This window comes from Alternaria hordeiaustralica (assembly GCF_023758085.1).
Source record: "Alternaria hordeiaustralica strain BMP 2776 chromosome Unknown scaffold_1, whole genome shotgun sequence".
Taxonomy (NCBI): Eukaryota; Fungi; Ascomycota; class Dothideomycetes; order Pleosporales; family Pleosporaceae; genus Alternaria; species Alternaria hordeiaustralica.
In genome coordinates, this window is record NW_026056773.1 from 37,233 (window position 1) to 61,890 (window position 24,658).

The following is a 24,658-nucleotide window of genomic DNA, read 5'->3' on the forward strand; positions in this document are numbered from 1 at the left end:
CCGCAACAAGCAACATTCCCTTCTCGCCTGCAACACATGACTACCCATCCCACCTCATTACAGTAACTTCCGAGTCCTCCGAGCATGCATACAACACCATCGGGCAGTAACCCGTTTAGGTCCAACATGCGAATTCGCAGATCTTCTGTATCAGATTTGGCGAATCACGACCCCCGCGAATCAGCCTCGGTAACGGGGCAGAGCAGGGATGGTGCAGCAGCGGCATCACCGAAAACCTACGCACGCTATGCTCTAGCCTCCGCGAGCGCATTCCATTCCGAATGGGCGTTTACCTCAGCAGTCGGGCGCCGCTTTGCACCGTGTCCGGAGCTGAATGCTCAAATTGTAAGTGTGCCGTGGGCGTGTTAGACGATGGCCTTGTGGAACCCCTAGAATTTCGGACGAGTGTTGGTGGTATAAGAGAGTGGCTGGCCCCGTGACTAGTGATATATTTTTGCTGTGTTGACATTTTACGACAAACCTTGGGATTACTCAGCCAAGCCCGTGGCTATACTGAACGACCATCCGCCTCTTGGTGGTAATACCGGGATTCTTGGACAGCACTGCGGAGAGCGGAACAACGACGGAGACCGAACAGTTATCGGACCTCGGCCGAGCAGTCGCACGACAAATCTTTCTGCGAGTAAGAAAAGAGACATTGATTGCATACGGACGTAAGACAAGGGGAAGAGGACTTGGGTGTCTGTTACCTGGGCTTGGCTCAACAACAGACGCTTCATACTGTGGATTCAAGGCGGACCTGACAGCGGCTGTGTCTATTACCCTGCAATCACTCTTTCCACATCAACAACTGGGTTCGTTGCGAGGCACCGGTTAAACACCTCGTGGAATAAACGCGACTGCCTCGACAAAGGCATACAAATAGGTCCCACGAAGACGCGGCTACCCACTATCGACATTCCTCGACGTCATCACTAAAACCTTTTCCGAAAACCACTACCTTTCTCCAACAACACAATTCCTACAGACACCATGGCGCAGTCGCCACTACTTTTCATCGTTGCGGGAGCCGTCATCTCCTATATCCTATACACTCGTATTGCGCTCTACCTCGCGCGCCAGCGCTTCAAGAAAGAGAATGGCTGCCAACCCTGCACGGCGCAGTTCCACAAAGACCCTATTTTCGGAATTGACAATGTGAAGGTCATGGCATACAACAGCAAGCACCACATCCTGCTGGAAGAGAACAGAAAGCGCTTTGGACGGCTCGGTAACACTTTCCATAACAGGCTGGTTACCATGCCTTTCATTGCGACTTGTGAGCCGGAGAACGTCAAGACGATCTTGAGTTTGAAGTTCAAGGATTACGGTTTTGGTCATAGGCAGGGTGCTTTTACTCCTCTTTTGGGCCACGGTATCTTCAACGCGGATGGTGAGCGGTGGGCTAATAGCCGTCACTTGCTGCGACCCAACTTCGCTCGCGACCAAGTTGCAGATATCGAGGCGTTTGAGAGGCACTTCAAGCTTATGCTCAAGCACATCCCCAAAGATGGCGCTACTGTCGATCTACAAGAGCTCTTTTTCCGTTTGACCATCGACACCGCAACAGAGTTCCTCTTCAACCACTCCACCAACTCGCTCCGCATGATCGGCCAGGAGGACGAAAACAACGAGGACGTCATTTTCAGCAAGGCATTCACCGCCGCACAAGACGACATCACGACCCGCACCCGCTGGGGCATCTTCGACCGATTCCGCAAGAACCCAGAGGGCAAGAAGGCCATCAACATCTGCCACGCCTACGTCGACAAGTTCGTCGACGATGCGCTCCGTTTTAGGGAAGAATTGGATGCTGAGAAGAGTGCTGGAGGCAAGGACGACAAGTACTACTTTATCCAAGAAGTGGCCAAGCAGACTACCGATAAGAAGCGGATTCGTGAGGAACTTATCAACATCCTGCTTGCCGGACGTGACACGACTGCTAGTCTGCTCAGCAACATGTTCTTCCAAATTGCGAAGAGGCCTGATATTTATGCCAAGTTGAGGGAAGAGGTTGCGGCACTGGGAGGTCGCACACCGACGTACGAGGAGCTGAGGAACCTCAAATACGTCAAGTGGTGTCTCAACGAATGTGAGTTTGCATACTGAGATTGATATATCATTATACTAATTCTGTCCAGCGCTCCGCCTCCACCCAGTCGTCCCCGGTAACTCTCGCCTTGCCATCCGCGACTCCGTCCTGCCCCGAGGAGGTGGCCCAGACGGCCAAGCACCTCTGTTCGTACCAAAGGGAACGACCGTCGGCTACTCACCATACACCATGCACCGCCGCCACGACCTATACGGCCCAGACGCAGACGAGTACAAGCCTGAAAGGTGGGAGACACTCCGTCCAGGCTGGGAATACTTGCCCTTCAACGGCGGCCCACGCATCTGTCTCGGTCAGCAATACGCGCTTACCGAGGCGAGCTACGTGACTGTGCGTATGGTGCAGGAGTTCAAGACCATGGAGAGCCGAGACCCGGGCCCATGGCGAGAGGGTCTCACACTGACTCTGGCCTCAATGAACGGTACACAGGTTGGCCTTACGCCTGCCTAGAAGGAGCGTAGTCAGCGATTGAGACACAGCTGTTTCGAGAGGTGTCAGACTGGGGAGGGCGGTGGAAAAATTCAGCACGATGAGTTGTGTTTGCTTGCGGAATCACTGGGAGTCTCACTCGTCATGCCACCTACTTGGCCAGGAGAGGGGCCTAACAGGAGAAGGCGGCTATCATTGTTCTAGGGAGTTCTGTCCATATGGGGGCCTTTCAGAGGCATTGCATTCTGATCTTCACTGTACTATACCTACTACCATGAAATTCTATGAACTCTAAGGAAGCTGGCAGAGAGGGTGACTTGCTACTAGGCGTCCTCCCGAAGCACTAAGACATGCTCGTGCATTCGGTTAATTCACAATGTTTCGAACGTCTCACTTTGGTGCTTACATACAAAATAACAGTACTCTCTTCGCCAGTGGCAATCAAACCTACAACATTATTGCAACTGTAGTGACCCCAAATCGAGACTAGTGCCGGAAGTCCGCAACTGTGACCCTAGACACACAAGTGTTGATCAACAACAGCGCAACACGCCACGACGCACGCACCGAACCGAACCTTCCACTTGTCCCCGTAATTTCGTTGGCAAACATCATGTCGCGAAGTCACCGCCCCTCGACGACGCCCATGGACTTTGAGTGGACGAACCAAACAGGCCCCATCGACGCTCAATCGCCCTTCCTCGCTGCCAGCCAACAAAAGAAGCGTGAGTCCCCAGGCCCCTCTTTCCCTTTCGGACGAGACACACATGGGGAAACACAACCGCTGACTTCAGGGCCTTCTTTCGGCCAGTCAGGCCCTCACTCCGTCCTAGACTCTCCCTCCAAAAACGGTTTCGCGACACCGAATCGGCTGCGCGACCCCGACAACCGCATGACATACTTCAGCCGCGATCCCAGCAAGCCGCTACCGTCCACACCCGCATCCTCGGTGCCCGCACACATCCAACCCAGCCCGTGGTCTATGCGAACGCCCTCACACGACCTCGACTTCAGCTCAGGCGGGGAAACACCTGGCACACCACAGTTAGACAGCGACCCTGGCACACCAGACACGCAATTGGCGAGCAAGATGGGGCGGCTAGGCAACGGCGATGCAAAGGGCGGGCGGCGAGACAGCTGGTTCAAGCGGACCTTCATGTCCACGCCGAGCCCCACCAAGGAGCGGGACAGAGAGCGGGACAAGGACGTGTCGCAAAAGTACTACTCCAAGAAAGCCGAGAACCGCATAGTCAAGCGCCGGTCAGAGCGCTCACGGTCCAAGAAGCGCGCCACGGTCCACGACGACGACGGCGAAGATTCCGACAACGATCAGAGACGACCTCAAGTCCCTCCCAAAGAGGCGGGGCCCGTCCAGCAGACTCTCGCCATGAGCGTAGGCGGCTTCCTCTCGTGGGTCGAAGCGCACCCCAACCTCCCCTCCGTCCTATCCTACTACCTCCAACTCACCGTCAACATGTTCCTCGGCAGCCTCTTCATCTACATCGTCTACTCCGCCTGGGCGGGCGTCATGACAGACGTCGACATCGAGTCCTCCAAACACGCATCCGAAGTCATGGTCGAAATCGCCGGATGCGCCATTGAATACAACCGGAATCGCTGTCGGCCGGAGGAAGTCGTGCCGGCGATGGAGCGGGCATGTGGTGTCTGGGAGACGTGCATGAACCGCGATCCGAAGAAGGTTGCAAGAGCGACGGTGACGGCGAAGACGTTTGCTATGATCTTTAACTCTTTTGTTGAGGAGTTTAGTTATAAGTCTATGGTATGTTGCATTCTTCTCGGTATGCCGGCGGTCGCTGTGTATGGAGCTGTCCACGAACGGCGCGAGCACATTGATTCTGCGCATACGCGTTCGCACAACCACTACACCCAGTCCTGTAATTGCTTTCAGCGCAGCAGACCCCAACTCTACAACCCCCAACATACCCATCACCACCAACCCCCAAATATATATCCCAACACAAACTAACACCCCCTTTCAGATCTTCACAGCCATAATAATCTTCGGCGGCTTCAACCTCTCAAACTGGGCTTTCGGCCTCCTCCGCTCCCAGCAACAACAATCCCACCACACACAACCCCACCAACAGCCAAACGAATTCATCCCACAAACACCGCACAGAGTAATCAGCAACGGATACAACGATAGCTATAACCAGCAAAGCTACCAGCAGAATTGGCAGCAATTACCGGCGTATCAACAGCAGGGAACGCCATATCAGAGTCACAATACGCCGTATCAGGGTCAGAGACATATTGAGGCGCCGCCGCTGGTACATGCGCATACTATGCCTGCGTTGGGGACTTCGAGTTCGGCGCAGGAAGCGGTGGCGACGGCGGATGGGGGGAGGACGCCGAGGAAACGGGGGTTGTTTCGATAAAACAACACTCTTTACTATCATGATACTTTCATTGTGTCTTTTTTTCTTTTCTTTTGGTGATTGATTTGGATAAGCGCATTCTTTCGATTTGTATTCATGTTCTTAGGGTTGTTGTAGGGTAAGGCTTTGGGGCTCGCAAAAGGTAGCATAGGTTGGCGAACTGGTGGAACAAAGGTCAACTCATGAATATTCACACTTTTTCTACTCCTGTCATATATGGTTTGTACACGTCTTTCTTGAACGAATGAATTACTAAGTTTTATCATAAGAAGAGCATCGAAGCCTCCAACCTGGATATCAAATGGCCAATCATCTACTTGTTGAACCGCCAAACGCCTCAATCACGGAATCTCGTATCTATCTGTCTATGCATACAATGCCGACTTGCTTTTACGCAGCAGCCTCGGTCTTGGTCTCCTCCTTGCCGCTCTCCTCGTACTTCTCCCAGTTGGCCAGGATGTTGCCGATCTTGGGTGAGTTGGTGAGCTTGTACACGTCCTCGAAGTACTCCTTGGTCAACGCGAATGGCTTCGCAGTTACGTTGGGGATGTACTTTCCGACTAGCTTGCTGGGGTCGATGGAGGTCTTGTGGATCTTCTTAAGAAGGAAAGACCTGAAGGGCTTGACGCCGGATCGCAAGAAGGTCGAGTGGAAGGGCACGTCAATACCCTTGAGCGGGATGGTAGCGAAGCCACGCTGGAGGTCGAGCGGCTTGGGCTTGGCCTCTGTCTGCTCGGCGCAACCCTTGATGATTTCGACCAGGTGGTTCTTAACTTCCTCGAGCGACAGAGTCTGCATGAGCGCTTGAATGTCGATCTTTTGTTGCTTGAGGTAGTTTGTCACGCCAGTAAGGCAGTCGAGAGCGCGGAGGTCACCGGCAGCAACGTACTGCATGTTGGCGATGTTGTAGTTGACAATCTCCAAAAGCCATCCGGTTGTCTCGGCAATATTCTCGACAACGTATTGGAGAGCTTGCTCGTTGAAGGTCTTGGAGATCCTGCTGGGGTTGACAGCGCACATGGAGTAGTTGGAGCGACCGGTCTCGTCACGCTCGACCGCGACTTGCATGGTAAGACCACGGTAGAACACGACTGAGACTAAACTCTCGATAGGCATGACCTCAGCCATGGCCGCAAGAGCGGAGTATTCACCGAGAGAGTGCCCAGCGAATGTACTCTCGACCTGGATCAGACCCTTGGCGCGCATGTCCTCGAACGATGCCTTCTCCATGAGTGTCAGAGCAGGCTGTGTGAATTGAGTCGCTGACAACAGACCAGTCGGCGACCGGTAGGTGTACGATGTGGTGTTCTCGTCAATCTCCTTGAAGATCTTCTCAGACTTGATGGAGCCGTCCGCAGCAACAGTCTCGAATGTCATGGACATGTAGTTCTGGCGGATAGCCTTGCCCACTGGGCCACCGAAGTGAATGGTGAGCTCCTTAGGGTTGTTCTTCACGATGTTAGTGATAGCGAAGCCTGTCATGAATTAGCCACAGTATAATGCAGGTGAGTAGGAAAGTCTTACCGTAGTTGTCCATGAAGTGCTTGTCGGCGCGGTCCCAGACTTCCTTGGCGACGGGGCTGCTATTGTAAAGCTCCATACCCATACCCTGTTCTTGCGATCCCTGTCCAGTGAAGACGTATGAGGTAGTGGGTTGCTCAACCTCAGCCTCGCCGAGGAGGACCTTGTCTTCGGTCTCCTGGTTGCTGACTTCAATCTTGATGATCTTACGACCAGACACCATACCGACGTGCTGGAGCTTGACATCGAGCATGTCGTCGGGAAGCACCATGCCCACGAGGTTGACGTGGTAGCTCCTAACACGACCGACATTGTTCTCGGCGGCCCAGGTCTCTACCAAGCTTCGGACAGCTGCGCTGGAATACATGCCGTGAGTGATCGTACCAGGTAGGTTGGCGTAGCTAGCAAAGACACGTGAGACGTGAATGGGGTTGTAGTCGCCAGAGACGCGAGCGTAGTTCTCGTTGGAAGCAGGTGCCTTGAGCTGAAGCGGTGCCTTGCCGTGAAGCGGGATAGCGTTGTCGAACAGTACTGGCTGATCAACCGCAGCTCCATTGCGCTCCAAATAGTCAAGGACGGGGTTGCCGTATGCGGTGCCCGAGCTGTATTGCACGGAAGCGATTTGGATCACCTCCTTAGTCGGGAGTTCGAGCAAGACCTCTCCTTGAGTCTCGATGTCAGAGAAGACTGTCTTGTTCTTGTATCGCACGACAGTCTCGAGCTTAAAGAGCAAGGTTTTGTTCAGCAGGTCGATCTCAGGCTCCTCAAAGTTGAACCACTCCTTTGATCGCAGGATGGCTACGTCCTTGCTGGTAGCCAAGTTGAGCTGAATGGGCTTCTCGACCTTCCTCTGGAACGTGTTCTGGAAATCATCGTATGCGCCGCGGTAGAGGAATTGACTAGTGACTTCCATCACTGGCTTACCATCGCGGGTGATGGTGCCACAGACCTCTACCATCTTACCAGAGTCCTGGTTGATAACAGCATTGATCTGTGCAGTGGTGTCAAGAACATCGCCCTTCTTCAAGGGCTCAGCGCCAGAGATCATGCGGAACCCGTTGGAAAGATGAACCAACTTGAGAAGGTCACCATCGATTGCGCGAGGGAAGATAGGCTTGGTGATGGCCTTCCAGCCGACAACGATGGCGAAGTCCATGGGGGCGTAAACTTCCTTGCCAGGTCGGTCAACAAAGGCCTCACCCTTGTTTCCGACTGCATGGACGAAGTCGTTGATGGCCTCACTTGTTACAGTGGCGCGGCCACCATCGAAGCGTGAAGTGACGGACGCATCGAATGGGCATGCCTCATCTCCAAACCAGATCTTGTAGTAAAAGTCCTTGATGCGGTCGTTTCGGGCATCCATGACCTCATGAATAGGCGCGTAGCCTACGTCAGGACGGTAGGTGAAGCGGAAAGGCAATGCGACTGCGTGTCCAATGGCGGTACGCTCCTCGTAGATGTTGAGCAGGATCTCACTGTCTTTGGTGAGGCTGACTTCGACGGTCTTGATTAGCTTGCCGCCGTGGTGCAGCTCCTTGACGATGATGGCAGTCTTGGCAGGCTCGTTGGGGTTCTGAATTTCGACAACCATGCCGGGTGTGGGAGCAAAGACCCTGGAAGTAGGGTTGGTCTGGAAACGCTGACCCTGCACAAAGATGTCCGCAGTGAAGAAAGCATGTCTCCATGAATAGCTGGAGCCTGCCAGGAGTTGCAGCCATGAGTGTACTTCTGGCATTGTGGCGTTGGGAGCAGCGGAGAGGCGGTAGATGACCTTGTTCTCAAGCTCTGAGACGGTAAGACCATCGACCTCTAGACCCTGGGGTGGCGCTAGCAGGTTGCTACCGAAGTACTCAATGACGGGAACCTTGGACTCGTCATCGCCGTAGATGTCGTGCATAAGGAGCTTGATGTGACCCTCGTGGACACCATCCAGGATCTCCTTGATGGGCTCGTCAACCTTGGTGGAGTACTTGACAGCCATGGGTCCTTGAAGGATACATGTCCTGCCAACGTCTTGGTCAACGACAGCATCGAGATCCTCGGATTGCCAGAGTGAATCCTTCTTGAAGAAAAATTCAAAGGTCTCGTCAAGGACGGGAACGAACGGTACAGGCTTCTGTCCACGACGTTGGCAGAGCAACAGGAAGTGTTGCACATCTTGGGCGCTGATGAGCTGGTTGTCGGCATCGGGGTAAGCCTTGAAGACCTTCTCAAGCATTGGGAAGGGGTCGTTGAGCTCATCGTAGTTTTGGATGAGTGACTCGCTGCTAGCTTTGCTGAAACGCTCTTCCAATCGGCGGATGAAGTCGCCAGTCAAGCGCTTCAAACTCTGGTCGATCCAGCGGGATTGGTGCTTGACGTACATGAGGTCTACCATACGTTGGACAACCTCAGTGTAGGTCATGTCTTCCAAGTCAACTGACTCTCCCTTCTTGTTCTTGCCGAACCAGACCTTTTGGAAGTCCTTGTTCAGCTTCTCGATGATGTACTCGCGCATCTTCTTCAGTTCGGGGACACGCTTGGCCTTGTCGAGACTGAAGATCTTCTGGTCCATCTCATGCCAGAAGATGACACCACGAGTGGCAAGCTTGTGGATTGGCTCACCCATCTCAGAGCGAACAGTGATGACACCTCCAGCTGGGCCCTTGTAGGTCTTCTCCCAGTCCTCGTCGTCAAGACCAGGGGCGTCAACGATAGCTTGTTTGGCCATCTTCGATGTGTAGCATTCCTTCGCCGTCATTACGCGACTGCCGAACAAGCAACCGTCATATGGCATGGGTGGGTATCCAAATTTGGTAGACCATTGACCGGTGAGGTATGGGTATGTGTCTTCGGCGCCACCGAAACCGGAACCTGCGACGAGAATCAGGTTCTCACACTTGCGCAGACGGCTGTACATCTGCAGAATGGGCTGATGGAAGTCCTCGAAGGAATGATGACCTCCACCACGACCACCAGTCCATTGCATCAAGACCGGGAAGGTAGGGTTCGCCTTCGCAATGTTAATGGTCTGCTGAATAGCCTCGACGGAACCAGGCTTGAAGGCAATGTGCTTGATGCCAAGGGTCTCGATGTATTCGTTGGCTACTTCAATGGATGGAACACCAGCACCGATGGTAAGACCTTCGATGGGAACACCTTCGGCCCTGAGCTTGGCCAAGAGGGGGATCTGCCAGGCCATAGCGCGAGGGTTAACGTAGATGAGGTTGACGCTGATACCACGACCAGCAGGAATCGCCTTCTCGACCTTGGTGATAGCTTCGGTCATGGTCTTCTCATTGTAGTACCCACCACCAGCAAGCTCGATCTCATAGCCGGCGTTCATGGTCGCGGCGACAAAGTCCCATGGAACTGTGCAAGGCGTCATACCAGCCACCATCACTGGAGGCAAACCAAGCATGCGGCTCATCTTGGTGTCGACGTAGGTCTGGCCAGTGGATGTCTTGACAAGACGCGGTCCGTGCTCCTTGACCCAGTCGACAGCGTACTTAACAGCATGGTCGAAGTCGCGGTCAAAGATCTCAGGCTTGTAGCCAACTTCGGCATTCTGTCCGTCGATGGCACCCGCAAGGATAACACGGACACCAGTACCGTCTTTGTTGCGGTTGGTGAGCACTCCGAGACCTGAGATACCACCGGGGCCGAAGTCGAGAATGTGGGTAGCCTTGGGGAAGACAGTTGCCTTCTCCCACTCGACCGAGTCGGCAGTGATCATGCTGACAAGACGAGGCACGATGTTGTCACTCTCGGTCTCGCGAAGGTCTTGGCCTGTATGTGTGTCATACATGGGGATGCCAAGATCGGCAGTGGAGATCTTGATTGACTTGAGATCATCTTCGAGCTGCTTGGTCGCATCTACCAGATATGGGCTGTGGAAAGGAGCAGTGATGGGTAGGAAGCGGTTGACAAAGCGCACTTTGCGCTCAGTGTAGGGAATTCTCGTTTGGTCCAATCCAGTCGGTGCCTTGTCCTTGCGCAAACGAAGGTTGAGACCGTACAGAGAGATTGGTGGACCAGTCACTACGAAATTGCGAGCGCTGTTGACTAGAGAGATGGCAATGTGTCGATCTTGGGGTAAATGGGCATTGGTCGCGTCAATGTGGTCCTGGACTGCTTTTCTTGAGAGATCACGGATGGAAAGCATAGGCGTGGGGACACCCTCGCCGTTCTCGTCCGAGTCTTGCAAGACTGTCGGTGCCAGCGAGGTCCTGGGGAAGGCTTGCTGACTCCGCGCACCGATCCAGAAGAGGATCTCAATGGCTTTCTTGGCAGATCGCTCAAAAGATTCCCAGTTCTTAGCTTCGGCGATAGCGGCGGCTGTAACGACACCCTGCGAGTGACCGGTTACACCAGACAAGCGGCTGCGTACGTGGCCGGGATGGCTGCCGAGCACTCTGCACGTTACGACGTAGTGTGCAAGCTGAGTCAACCCAATCAAGGGCAAACTGACAGGTGCCGAAACCAGGTAGTCGGTATCGGGTTGTGAGTCTCGGTTGTTGAGCCATCGCATGACATCGAGGCCCTTGGAGTAGAGCTTCTCAGCGCGTGGGTCACGCGACAGGACGAGGAGATGTTGCGCCTCGGCCGCAACAAAGTCCTCGACGAATGAGGGGTAGGTGTTGTAGATTTCGCGGAGTTCATCGAAGTACTCCTCGATGTTGCCCTGGCCGCCGAGAACAGCGTAGATGAAGGCATTCTCGTCGGAAGCCTCGCGGAAGAGAGCGGACTCGTGGTGCTTGATCGGCCTCTCTACCGCCGCGCGAGCAGCGTAGTATGACCGGACTGTGACCAGCTTCTTCTCGGTGATGCCGGGCAGAGATGCAGCCAGCGCGTGCACCTCGTTGCCGCGGAGGAAGGCACGCTCGAATTCGGTAAGAACGAGCTTGAGCACCTCCTCGAAAGAGTCAGGGTCCTCCCCCTCCTCTACCTCCTTCGCAACAAAGCCAAGGTATCGCGCCACCAGCTCCGCCACCGATGATGGCTCATCGTCTAGGGCGAGCTCGTCGGTGGGCTCTGGGAGCGTCGACTTGAACGTGTCCCTCAATTGTTGTGCATTGAAGTGGAGGGCGGTCGGGATGAGGAGCGTGTATTCGAGCGAGCCGTGAGAGAGGATGAGCGGGCGCAGGTTTGCGGCAGAGCGGGGCGTGGAGATGCCCGTCTGCTGGCCGGAACCGTACATGGCGGAGTGAGGGATTACTGGTGAGGTGGTTAGCTGAGTGTCGGAGGTATTTGGGGGTGAGTGACGAGCAACGGAAGGCGCGTACCTTGGACAGATTATAGGTGTGGAAGGAACGACGTGGGCAGGAAGGAGCGTCTGAGCAGTGTGAGCTCTCATCTGGTATGGCGGGGAAGGAGCGATGCAATCAACGCAATGGCCCGGGCCAAAAGACGTCCGGAAGACAGCTGTCTTGAACTGCTCGCAAGAAAGACTCAATGCGTACCTCTTCACTCAGACAGAAGCTAATCTGGCCGGTGTGCTGGGATAGGGCCCGTACTGCTAGTAATGTGTAGCAGCTCCCTTGCTATGTGCGGTGCGGTGTGCGAGGGGCGTGGAGAGAATACCGCAGGCAGCAGGATTACGAACGGCCCCAGGGTTTAAGAAAAGTAATCAGAAGGGAGTGCTTATGCAATTGGGCGGGGAGGAGGTGAGGAATGGGTCGGAAGCGGTGCGCTGGCGTGGTTATGGTCGCGCCGTCTTGGTCGACTTTTTCGAGAGGAGCTCAGATTTGGCCCGCATATCATGGGTCACTAGCGGCGGCAGGGGTCTGCGGTATGTTCCTACACAAATGCTGGGGCAGAGGCACTCAACAAGTCGCCGCCATGCGCTTATCCGCGCCCACGCAGCTGTTGAGGACACGGTGGGCCGAGTTTCCAAGTTTCGGTGCGAGGCTGGCACCCACTCGCAAGTCGAACCGCAATCCCCTTCGTGCGGTGGCCGCCTGTTCTTCGCTCGCAAGCCCATCTCCTTCCAGGCGAGATTAGTTCGTTGAGCACCGGCCAAAGCAGTAACGAGCTGCAGTCGCAGGGGTCTGGAATTTTAGTACCGCCAGCCCGAAGCGGGAGAAATCCTCAACGCCCGGCCATATCAACGCCGCGTGCTGCTGTCCAACAAGAGATAAACAGCCAATGCGTTGAGTGTCTTGTTCCTGCAACACCCGCTGACCCTTCCCTCACTTATTTCGCGAAGAAGAAGAAAGTTTGCGTTCGCGGGGAGCCAACGCACCCCTCCCGGACCCTTGAATCGTCTCTCGTGCTCTCACCGCACTATACACTACCCACCCACCTAATAGCGCGTCTTCTTCCTGGCCGCTCCTCCCTCCCTAGACCCACGATACCCGTCTTCTATTTTGTAATAGAGATACCCTTTGAGCTCCGTTGAGCTTCAACCACCCTCCTTTCCGCCAATTGCTCCCTCATTCCCTCGCCATGCGTCCCGAGGTCGAGCAGGAGCTCTCGCACACGCTGCTCATTGAGCTGCTCGCATACCAGTTCGCCTCGCCCGTCAGGTGGATCGAGACGCAGGATGTCGTCCTCGGCGAGAAGACGACGGAGCGCATCGTCGAGATCGGCCCCGCAGACACGCTCGGTGTCATGGCGAAGCGCACCCTCGCCAGCAAATACGAAGGACACGATGCGGCGCGGTCGCTGCAGCGTCAGATCCTGTGCTACAACAAGGACGCCAAGGACATCTACTACGATGTAGACCCAATAGAGGAGGAACCAGAGGCTCCCGCGGCGGCCTCATCAGCGCCCTCGTCTGCACCCGCCTCTTCAGCACCTGCCGCCGCCGCCGCAGCCCCTCCACCACCGAGTGCCGGGCCCGCAGCCCAGGTGCCAGATGCCCCCGTCACAGCCACCGACATTCTGCGGACACTGGTGGCCCAGAAGCTGAAGAAGCCGCTCATGGACATTCCGCTGAGCAAGGCCATCAAGGATTTAGTCGGAGGTCCGTCAATTGCACGTCTAGCGTAAAACTGTGACTAACACGCTTCGCAGGCAAGTCCACGCTCCAGAACGAAATCCTCGGAGACCTGGGCAAGGAGTTTGGCTCAACTCCCGAAAAGCCCGAGGACACCCCTCTCGACGAGCTCGGTGCTTCGATGCAGGCTACCTTCAATGGTCAGCTTGGCAAGCAGTCCTCCTCGCTCATTGCCCGCATGGTGTCCGCCAAGATGCCTGGTGGCTTCAACATCACAGCCGTGCGAAAGCACCTCGAGACAAGATGGGGACTGGCCCAAGGGCGACAGGACGGAGTTTTGCTGCTCGCCATCACCAACGAGCCAGCAGCCCGTCTTGCCTCAGAAGCCGACGGCAAGGCCTTCCTCGATGAGCAAGCGAACAAATACGCGGGCATCGCTGGAATCAGCCTGTCTGCTCCTACAGCCGGCGGAGACGCTGGTGGTTCGGGTGGTGGCATGATGATGGACCCCGCCGCGATCGACGCCCTCACAAAGGACCAACGCCAACTGTTCAAGCAGCAGCTTGAGCTTTTCGCGCGATACCTCAAGATCGATCTTCGTGCGGGCGACAAGTCGTTCGTCGACTCACAAAAGGCACAATCTGCGCTCCAGGCTCAGCTTGACCTCTGGAACACGGAGCACGGCGAATTCTACGCTTCTGGCATTGAGCCCCAATTCACACCGCTCAAGGCGCGCGTCTACGACTCATCATGGAACTGGGCGCGCCAGGACGCCCTCACCATGTACTACGACATTATCTTTGGCAAGCTGAAGGCAGTCGACCGTGAGATTGTCAGTCGCTGCATCGCCATCATGAACCGCTCGAACCCTCTCCTTCTCGACTTTATGCAATACCACATGGACCACTGCCCTACTGAGCGCGGTGAGACATATGAGCTTGCAAAGGAGCTCGGTCAGCAGCTTATCGACAACTGCAAGGAGGTCTTGAACGAGGCTCCGGTCTACAAGGATGTCGCAGTACCCACAGCGCCACACCTAGAGATTGATGCCAAGGGCAACATGAACTACAAGGAAGCGCCAAGAGCGAGCGTTCGCAAGCTTGAGCACTATGTGCGCGAGATGGCTGAGGGCGGAAAGCTGTCCGAGTACGGCAACCGCACCAAGGTCCAGAACGACCTTCAAAGGATCTACAAGCTTATCAAGCAACAACACAAGCTCTCCAAGTCCTCGCAACTTCAGATCAAGAGCCTCTACAGCAATGTCATCCGTTCGTTGTCAATGAACGAGGGACAGATTATGCCCAGCGAGAACGGCAAGGCTGCTAGCGGCAAGAGGGGTCGCAACGGTCGCGTCAATCCTTCTGCTAAGCAGGGCAAGGTCGAGACTATTCCCTTCCTACATCTCAAGCGCAAGGATGACCATGGCTGGGAGTACAGCAAGAAGCTGACTGGCGTTTACCTGGACTGCCTAGAGGATGCCGCCAAGTCTGGTGTCACTTTCCAGGGCAAGTACGCTCTTATGACGGGCGCTGGTGCCGGCTCTATCGGTGCGCAAGTCCTTCAGGGTCTCATTAGCGGTGGTGCCAAGGTCGTCGTCACAACTTCCAGGTTCTCCCGTGAGGTCACCGAGTACTATCAGTCCATGTACTCGCGATACGGCGCCCGCGGTTCTCAGCTCATTGTTGTGCCTTTCAACCAGGGCAGCAACCAAGATGTTGAGGCTTTGGTCGACTACATCTTCGACACCAAGAAGGGCCTTGGATGGGATCTCGACCTCATCGTTCCTTTCGCTGCTATTCCAGAGAATGGCCGCGAAATTGACAGCATCGACTCCAAGTCTGAGCTCGCTCACCGCATCATGTTGACCAACCTGTTGCGCATGCTTGGAGCTGTCAAGAAGCAAAAGCAGGCCTACGGCTACGAGACCCGCCCAGCCCAAGTCATTCTGCCATTGTCGCCCAACCACGGAACCTTCGGTAACGATGGTCTCTACTCAGAATCCAAGATGTCGCTCGAGACACTGTTCTCGAGGTGGCACTCTGAAAGCTGGGGCAACTACCTCACCATCTGCGGTGCCGTCATCGGCTGGACTCGCGGCACTGGTTTGATGGGCGCCAACAACATCGTTGCTGAGGGTATCGAGAAGTACGGTGTACGCACCTTCTCTCAGCAGGAGATGGCCTTCAACTTGCTTGGTCTGATGGCGCCACCGATCGTCAACCTCTGCCAGGTCGAGCCTGTATGGGCTGACCTTAACGGCGGCTTCCAGTACATTCCTAACCTGAAGGACTTGATGACCGACTTGCGCAAGGAACTCACAGAGACGAGCGACATCCGCCGCGCCGTCATCAAGGAGAATGCCATCGAGAACAAGGTTGTCAACGGCGAGGCCAGCGAGGCTCTATACAAGAAGGCCACGATTGAACCACGTGCAAACATGAAGTTCGACTTCCCCACCCTACCTGATTGGGACACAGAGGTCAAGCCTCTCAACGATAACCTTAAGGGTATGGTTGACCTTGAGAAGGTCGTCGTCGTCACTGGTTTCTCTGAGGTCGGTCCTTGGGGTAACTCCAGGACACGCTGGGAGATGGAAGCGTACGGCGAATTCTCCATTGAGGGATGCGTTGAGATGGCCTGGATCATGGGTCTCATCAAGAACCACAACGGTCCTCTCAAGGGCAAGAGCTACTCCGGATGGGTTGACGCCAAGACCAACGAGCCAATCGACGACAAGGATGTCAAGCCCAAGTACGAGAAGTACATTCTCGAGCACGCCGGTATCCGCCTTATCGAGCCCGAGCTCTTCAATGGCTACGACCCCAAGAAGAAGCAGCTTATGCAAGAGATCCAGATTGAGGAGGATCTCGATCCATTCGAGGCTTCCAAGGAGCTTGCAGAGGAGTTCAAGAAGGAGCATGGTGACAAGGTCGAGATCTTTGCGATCGAAGAGTCTAGCGAGTACACTGTCCGCATGAAGAAGGGAGCTACACTCCTCCTCCCCAAGGCTCTTCGCTTCGACCGTCTCGTAGCTGGTCAAATCCCGACTGGCTGGGATGCAAAGAAGTACGGTGTGCCCGACGACATCATCTCCCAAGTCGACCCTGTCACACTCTTCGTGCTTGTCTCCACGGCCGAGTGTCTGCTTGCCAGTGGTATCACCGACCCATACGAGTTCTACCAATATGTCCACTTGTCTCAAGTCGGTAACTGCGTCGGTTCCGGTATTGGTGGTACTACCGCCCTTCGAGGAATGTACAAAGACCGATTCATGGACAAGCCAGTCCAGAAGGATATTCTTCAAGAGTCTTTCATCAACACTATGAGCGCCTGGGTTAACATGTTGCTCATCTCATCCACTGGACCTATCAAGACACCCGTCGGTGCTTGCGCCACCGCTGTTGAGTCTCTCGATATCGGTTACGACACCATCGTCGAAGGAAAGGCCCGTGTCTGCTTCGTTGGTGGTTTCGATGACTTCCAAGAGGAAGGCTCCTACGAATTCGCCAACATGAAGGCCACTAGCAACGCCGAAGACGAATTCGCTCACGGACGTACACCCAAGGAGATGTCGCGCCCTACCACCACAACCCGAAATGGCTTCATGGAATCGCAAGGTTGCGGTATGCAAGTCATCATGGACGCCAAGCTCGCCCTCGACATGGGAGTCCCCATCTACGGTATCCTCGGCTTCACGGCCACAGCAACCGACAAGATTGGTCGTTCCGTCCCTGCTCCAGGAAAGGGTGTATTGACCACCGCACGAGAGAACCCGTCCAAGTTCCCATCTCCTCTTCTTGACATCAAGTACAGGAGGAGACAGATGGACCTCCGCCGCAAGCAGATCAAGCAGTGGCAGGAGTCGGAAGTCCTCTACCTTCAGGAGGAAGTCGCGGCGATGAAGGACGCTACTGGCGAGGACTTCGACGAGGCCGCCTATCTCGAGGAGCGTGCTGCTAACATCGAGATGGAAGCCAAGCGACAAGAGAAGGACGCGCTCAACAGTCTCGGTAACAGCTTCTGGAAGCAAGATTCACGCATCGCTCCTCTTCGCGGTGCACTTGCTACCTGGGGCCTCACTATCGACGATCTCGACGTCGCTTCTTTCCACGGAACCTCCACTGTTGCGAACGACAAGAACGAGTCCGACGTCATCAACCACCAGATGCGCCACCTCGGCCGTAAGAAGGGCAATGCGCTGCTTGGTATCTGGCAGAAGTACCTCACTGGTCATCCCAAGGGTGCTGCCGGTGCCTGGATGTTCAACGGTTGCTTGCAGGTGCTCAACACTGGTCTTGTGCCTGGCAACCGTAACGCCGATAACGTCGACAAGATCATGGAGCAATACGACTACATCGTCTACCCATCGCAGGCCATCCAGACCGATGGTATCAAGGCCTTCTCCGTTACTTCGTTCGGTTTCGGACAGAAGGGAACTCAAGCTATCGGTATCCACCCCAAGTACCTCTTTGCCGCGCTTGAGCACCACCAGTTCGCTGCCTACAAGCAGAAGGTTGAGGCTCGCCAAAAGAGGGCCTACCGATACTTCCACGATGGTCTCATCAACAACACCATGTTCCGTGCGAAGGACAAGGCGCCGTACGAGGATGAGAAGATGCAGGAGGTCTTCCTCAACCCGCAAGCGCGTGTCACCATGAACAAGAAGACTTCGACATACAGCTATGCGAAGACTCCTGCTCCCAAGAAGGACAAGAAGGCGCAAGAGACGATGAAGATGGTTGAGCAGCTCACTCAAGCCACAGCTTCTTCCAACAGCAAGGTCGGTGTCGATGTTGAGAGCCTCAGTGCGCTCAACATTGAGAACGAGACCTTTATCGAGCGTAACTTCACCGAGAAGGAAATCGCATACTGCCAAAAGTCACCAAACCCGCAAGCCAGCTTCACAGGCAAGTGGTCAGCGAAGGAGGCTGTATTCAAGTCTCTCGGTGTCAAGGGTGAAGGCGCCGGCGCTCCGCTGAAGGATATCGAGATCATCAACGACGAGTCTGGCGCGCCAACCGTTCAGGTATGTTTCTATCATTACTCAACTCTGAGACCCCATACTGACGCATTCACAGCTCTATGGCAAAGCCGACGAAGAAGCCAAGCGCGTCGGTGTCAAGAACATCAACATCAGCATCAGCCACTCGGACGACCAGGCTGTTTCCGTCGCGATTGCGCAATGTTAAATATACGTGTCAACACCGGCGGGCGATGTCCCTCAATATTCACGACGATTAGATGCATGGTAGTATAGTTGGAGAGGGAACATTATTCCCCCTACGCGGCGTGTTTGGGTCCCCAGGCGCATCAAGATTAGATATGTCCATGGTTCGCAAGAGATTTATGTATTGTAATGCAACAAAAACATGTTCAAACAAAACTACCTGCACCAAAAGATACGATGTGCATAGTGACGATACTGATGACGATGAGTTGTTCCGCGTGTCGTCGCGTGCTCCTGCCTATCTAACTCCTTCTACCCTCCATCTCCTTATCTCCTTATTTCCCGAGCATCCCGAGATAACCTCAACAGATAAACCCTCTTCCACATAAACGGTACATGATGCATATTGTTGAGCTCGGGTTCCAACTCGAAGACAGGTTTCTTGGTAGCAGCCCCGCTGTTAGCCGTTTTACGCGGCAGCGGTTTCCGTCTTATGCAGTTGTATGCAGTTGAGGCTGACCTGCAGCGGGTAGCTGCATGGGCTTACGTAGCGTGCAGGTTGTTGAGTAAGGGTTTGGGAAGACCGTCATTGCCTTTGGGAACGTGGGAAGCTAGGAACGTGGAGCTGTTCAGTCTGGTGGCAAGGTGACGTCGCGGATGGGGGTGCGCGTGCACTAGAAGGAAGCGTGTATGTGTATGAGAGAGGGCTGGGTGGTACGCTTGCCCTCTTAGCGGATGTGGTGTTGACGGGGCTTGTATGACGTATCGTGGGTTTAGTCTTGATGTAAGATGCTGTTTGTACGCGCTTGTTGCCACTTATTCGATATATGTCTGTTGTCTGTTACTTCCTTTCACTTTGTACATCTTGCGTATGATGCGAGAAGATACGTGTAGTGGCAATTGCATTATTCGAGTGTTTCCCATGCGAGAATTTGCTTTGGTAGTCGGTTTTCCTATCAAGAGATAGAGTCAGACACGAGTGTGCTAGCAAATGTGGAAGGCACAGTCCGTTTTGAGTCACATCGTTTGCTACCTTATGAAAACATACTTCTTCCACTATTCCTCAGTATGACGGGATGTTTCCTGTACAGCTGTCCCCACATAGCCGCTCGAAGCTATATGCAGCGGTCGAAGATTTTGCGACGGCAGTGGATGACTCCATCGCACCTCACGCTTCACCCTTCTCATCCCAAGCATATACCTTCTTAACCCACGCTATATCCTGCGCAGACGGATGCAAGTTCGGCGTCATCTTCGTAGTCCCTTGGCTATGATCCTCAAAATTCTTGTACTGTTGGATCGGGCATTCAGCCGTATCCTCCTCGCCGCTGTAGAGCTCACACTTCTCTGGTTTACCCCCAATGGCGCTAGGATAATGCATGATGCTTTCGGAGTCGTATTTATCGAAGGTAAATAGAGGGAGATAGAGCTCGGCCATGCCTTTGACCCAATCTCTGCATGCACAGTTGTTGCGCAGCGCTACTCTGAGTGAGGTGCATACGTTTTCTCGGGTTACTCGAGAGCTCTTTTCGCGGGCGCGCTTGTAACACTGCTTAGCGTTAGTAACGATTGTGTTCGTTTTGGCGGCCTGATGAATGTAATACTTACCTCTTCGAAGTCGCCGATTTTCTCGGGTTTGACCACGATGTAGTCGTCTCGATCACTACGCTGATGTTCGTGCGCCATACCTGCCTTTTGTTAGCCTTTGTCGGTAGGTTACTCGTAGATGAATACTAACCCATGACATGACCCAGTTCGTGCATAGCCGCCCACTCCACATTCACAAGACGACCGCTTTCTGGGCCGTTCAGTTGGTTCCTCCAAGGACTCTTCTGGTCAACCGCTAGACCTGCGTTGGCCGTCCAACCGGTTTCCCCCTTTCCCACCTGGATCGTCAAGGTCTCGTGAGGCAGATCTGGGTTCCAATGGAAAAAGTCGGTTTCGCTTTTCTTGTAACAGATCACTGGCTTTCCTTCACTGTCGACCCACTCTTCGAAACTGATAGCGTGACCGGATTCCTTTCCCGGATTGCCAAGATAACTAAGGGCTCATCAGTCCACGATCAAAGGTCGTACTGGATACACACGTACGTCATCCACGATTGTATGGCGGCCTCGATAACTTCGTGCATTGACTCGCGTTCTTTTTCGTCGAAGTAACAGTAAGGGATAACAGCAATGTTTTCTGAGTTGCGAGGCCATTTTAACGGAGCCTTACCGACGGGGCCACCGAAATGATCCACAGCACCTTGGCCGTCGCCGTCGAGATCGTCGCCAATCTCGTCAAGATACTGCGCCCAGCTCGTGGCCTGCGACCCATTGGCGAGGTAGGGGAGGGGAGGACCACAGCTGAAGACATAGTCGGAATCTGGTTTATGCTTAATTGTAACTGCAGTAGCAATGGCTGCGAGCGGTAAGAGGTGGCCGAACAACATCTGAGGAAATGCAGACAGAGTGATGTGTAAAAGTGGAGGTAGGCAGTGTAAGGAACATTGGTGAGTAACGCAAGGGTAATTTCTCTAGCAAGGCGGGCGCTCTAAGACTCCGCCAGTGAATAAGTCCCAGCAAGCGAGAAATGGTCATGTGTGAGTGAAGGTGAGAGTGAGAGTGCGTAGTGACGTAGCTCCACATCAGCCGATGAGAAAGGGACGATTGCTGATACCTGTTGTCTCTCACGCCCCATCCCAGCAAAGCCATTGAATACTCACTTCCAGCGAAGGATAGCGACAAGTAATCCAGAAGCTTGCATTGCGTTAAGAACTTGCCAACTTTGACATTATTACCAATGTAGACTGCAGAGTATTCGGCTTCTTCATTGTATTGGTGCTCGTTATACTCGTGTGTGAACTATACAAAGCTTCAAAAATCAGGACGTCAGAACATTCCTTGCTCGTCATGTTTGCGATAGACATATAAAGAAAGCTGTCGGCACAAGCTAGCCGCGATTTTTGAAATTGACTTCGAGGTATTGAGATCACAGTCAGGCAGCGTTTTCCCGTTGAACGCGATAGGCAGCGATAGCTACAGATATGACTGGATATGGGATCCTCACACATCGCGGACAGTCCGTATCCCAGGTCACCGCGAGTGAAGCAACTTGGTGAACCCGTACAAAAGGTCAGTAACGTGGTTATATGAATTTTGCGAATTGAAGCAGAAGCTGGTGTGCAAGCTCGAAGAGCGGAAGTCGGGAGCGTATACACGTAGCTTGGAGATCGTTCTTTCTTGAAGTTCTCAACCGCACTGGAATGATAGAGTAGACTGCTGTAATCCGGATAACCCAAACCCCTCTCGGCGGACTCTGGGCATCAGTTTGTCATCGGTCACGCCATGTGATCATCACACACAAGAGCGCGTTACTTAGATTGTGATCAAACAAGGTCTCCGCACTGGCACAGCAAGACCCTGCTCAGCGAAGGGTGTTGTCCGGATGATCGGCGGAAATTAAACAGCTTTGTCATCTCGGTCTCCGCGGCAAGGATATACTTTCGAAGTTTCGATTCATCTACGGATCGATCGCGAGATGCTGCCGGAGCCTTGGAACCGGAGCAGAATTTGCATTGTCAATTTCGCGCCTGTTCTTGGCAGCAAACAGTTTTTCGTGACTGGAGAATACGTAATATGATCGTGACGTCGACGACGCCAACGAGAGTTGCAGCTTCCCTGGCAAGTCTGGAGGTCCGGATGACTGATCATACTGCTTACCCCTCAGACGAACTCTATGTATATATGGAAACTCGTCAAGGGTTCAAGTTTTCAGAGAAATGCGGAAGGGTGAGATTTTGGAGTTTGTCGTAACATGCGACAGGCCACAGCCTGATAAACCTGACCCGCTGTCACAATAACGGCAGTGCAGGTTAGCAGCGATGATGCTTGGGTAGTGGAGCTTGCAAGAGTGTGTATGGCTGCTCGGACCGCAGTGAGGCGTTCATCGGACATGTGTACGGAAGCATGAAACAATCGTGGGGTCGGTTAGCAGGGCGGTGCCTGGGCCAGATCTGAAACCTGATCAGGTGGTGGGCAAAAGTACCAGCGCGTGGGCGTCTGTCAACATGGCGCTGAAGAGGATACATGTAAATACCGTGGGCGCGTCCCTGTCGCGTGTGACGGGACGGTGTTAGCGAATAAGATACTGCTGTCTCACAGGGCTGGAGTGGCGCCGATCCTACAGCAATTTCGCGGACGGGCTGGAGATGATCATCCTCAGCGTACAACGGCAGGCGGCGGGTGAGGGGCAATTTGCTTACCTCGTGGCACCGATGCAATCGATTAGGTCCAGCCCGGGCTATTCATTTCGGAATCCAGGTTGAAACTTGCTGAGAACTTAGTATGCAGAAGCTCTCGGACTGACTGTGGCGGTTGCGTATGCAGGAAGAAGATGCAGGTATCTGCAGTAAGCTCAGCAAGGACTGAATTACAGCACAGCCGGCTGGCCTTATTCGCCGACGGCGAGGAATTCACTCTGCCGGCATTTAGTCTGCCGATGCGAGTCCAACGTTCCGAACAGAAGGGGAAGGATGGCCGTTCGGATCAGCTGCCAGGGGCGGCCTGACGGTAGACAGACGGCCACGCGGGAGATGACACGACAGTTGGACCAGGTCTCCGGATGCGAGTCTGGCCGGGCCCCGTATCGCGAAAACACAAGACCAATTGAATCCTGCTCCTCGAAAGTCGATCAAGAGTACATGTTGGAACTTCGGAGTGTTGGAGCATAGTTTTGCGCTTACCGTAGTACATGGAAAGGGGAGGTATGACAGCGCCAGGCGGTTAGGCCAGGGGAACACAGCGAAAGGCCACCGGGACCATGACTAGGAAGCTGGGTGATTCGCTCGCTTCACTGTACGTCCCGAGGTTAGCGGCTTCAGGTACGCGATGGGCGTTTGGTACTTCTGGATCGTCTCCCCGCATACTTTGGCTACCCATGTGTGAGGTAAGTGATTGGGCAGAAGACGGAGTCGACGCTGCAGCGCTGACGGGCGGAGAGGCAAAGCTGACGATGCGTCGTGGCGCGACGAGAAAAGCAAGTCGCGGGCGCGGTGATATCGAGGATGCAGGGATGGACCAGCCCCTCCCGACGCCTGCAAGGTACCGCTCAGGGCAGGGCGCTGATTGGGCGGGGTGCTAGTGGAGCGCGATGTCCCTCGCAGTGTTCATGATACTTTTTGTCGTTGCGGCAGCTGCAAAGGGCGGGCCAAGGGCTATCATAAGGTCGTGCGTCGTGGTTTTCAGACTGTGGGGGGAGGCAAAGTTTGTTATTGCAAAAGGAAGGCATGACTCTGCGACGCGAGTGACGAGGCAGGAGCGACGTGTGACGCGGAAGGAGCGTGTCTGACGAGCTGCGAGGCAGCAGCGAGGCAGCAGAGGGCGCTAGCAAATGCCGTTGGATCGCGTCGACAGGTGCATCGTCGTCGACTCTGTCGCGCTGCCAGTCGCCCGCATCCCCTGGGACGGCGCGGGTTTGGGCTCAGCGGCGCAATACTGCAACTGGCCGTCCGACCTCAGTCAGCCTATCGAGCGGATATTGGCCCGCGCTCTATGGCTTCTCTGCTCCCTGCACCGCGACGCCCATGCGCGACGCGGAAATGAGGCTAGTGGAAATTGATCCTTGTCCCATGTGCGAGTGCTTGTCACTCCCCCAGAGGCCCAAAGAGTGCATACCCACGTCGACCCGCTCCTCGAAGCCTCTTTTCGGTCGGGAGATCTGCTCTCTGCATTCTTTTCTACCACCACGCCAGCACTCCGCAGCGCGCGTGCATTCACTCCTTCACCTGTTTGCTGCCAGCTACACACGCTCCTTAACCTTTGCCATAATCTATTGTTTTGTACTTTTTGCCGCCAACCGAGCCATCCAGAGTCGAGCGCGCCCGATCCCGCCTGCAATCGCTGCACGCCTTCCTTTTCACCTCCAGCTCGCTCCCTCCTTCGCCTCTTGCCGACATTACTTTCCACTGTGCCTAGGACACACTTTCGAAAAACACCGCCCGTGACCGCCCTGTTGTTGTTTTTGGCCCCGCTACATGTTCGCGTTTGCTCTTTCCTCCCACCCCGAGTCGCCTTGCTCTCACCTTCCCCACTCCTTGCTCGAGTGCGCCTGCCCGCTCACCCCAGCGACGC

At 54.6% G+C, this 24,658-nt stretch overlaps 5 protein-coding genes across 5 annotated transcripts; 3 read left to right on the top strand and 2 right to left on the bottom strand.

Annotated features, from left to right (window-relative positions):
- Positions 1-993: 993 nt before the first annotated feature.
- On the top strand, positions 994-2,560 carry J4E84_000014 (uncharacterized protein; the record flags this gene model as incomplete). The annotated part of the gene is made up of 2 exons (XM_049382659.1): positions 994-2,092; positions 2,142-2,560. The coding sequence occupies 2 exons, from the start codon at positions 994-996 to the stop codon at positions 2,558-2,560; spliced, it is 1,518 nt and encodes a 505-aa protein (XP_049248177.1).
- Positions 2,561-3,185: 625 nt separating this feature from the next.
- J4E84_000015 (uncharacterized protein) lies at positions 3,186-4,706 on the top strand (the record flags this gene model as incomplete). Its single annotated transcript, XM_049382660.1, has 2 exons — positions 3,186-4,319; positions 4,680-4,706. 2 exons carry the CDS (start codon positions 3,186-3,188, stop codon positions 4,704-4,706), a joined length of 1,161 nt encoding a protein of 386 aa, XP_049248178.1.
- A 622-nt stretch (positions 4,707-5,328) lies between these two features.
- On the bottom strand, positions 5,329-11,638 carry J4E84_000016 (uncharacterized protein; the record flags this gene model as incomplete). Its single annotated transcript, XM_049382661.1, has 2 exons — positions 5,329-6,413; positions 6,463-11,638. 2 exons carry the CDS (start codon positions 11,636-11,638, stop codon positions 5,329-5,331), a joined length of 6,261 nt encoding a protein of 2,086 aa, XP_049248179.1.
- A 1,247-nt stretch (positions 11,639-12,885) lies between these two features.
- Positions 12,886-18,567, top strand: J4E84_000017 (uncharacterized protein; the record flags this gene model as incomplete). Its single annotated transcript, XM_049382662.1, has 3 exons — positions 12,886-13,405; positions 13,456-18,404; positions 18,457-18,567. 3 exons carry the CDS (start codon positions 12,886-12,888, stop codon positions 18,565-18,567), a joined length of 5,580 nt encoding a protein of 1,859 aa, XP_049248180.1.
- Positions 18,568-19,713: 1,146 nt separating this feature from the next.
- J4E84_000018 (uncharacterized protein) lies at positions 19,714-20,979 on the bottom strand (the record flags this gene model as incomplete). Its single annotated transcript, XM_049382663.1, has 4 exons — positions 19,714-20,094; positions 20,154-20,233; positions 20,284-20,585; positions 20,636-20,979. The coding sequence occupies 4 exons, from the start codon at positions 20,977-20,979 to the stop codon at positions 19,714-19,716; spliced, it is 1,107 nt and encodes a 368-aa protein (XP_049248181.1).
- Positions 20,980-24,658: the final 3,679 nt, after the last annotated feature.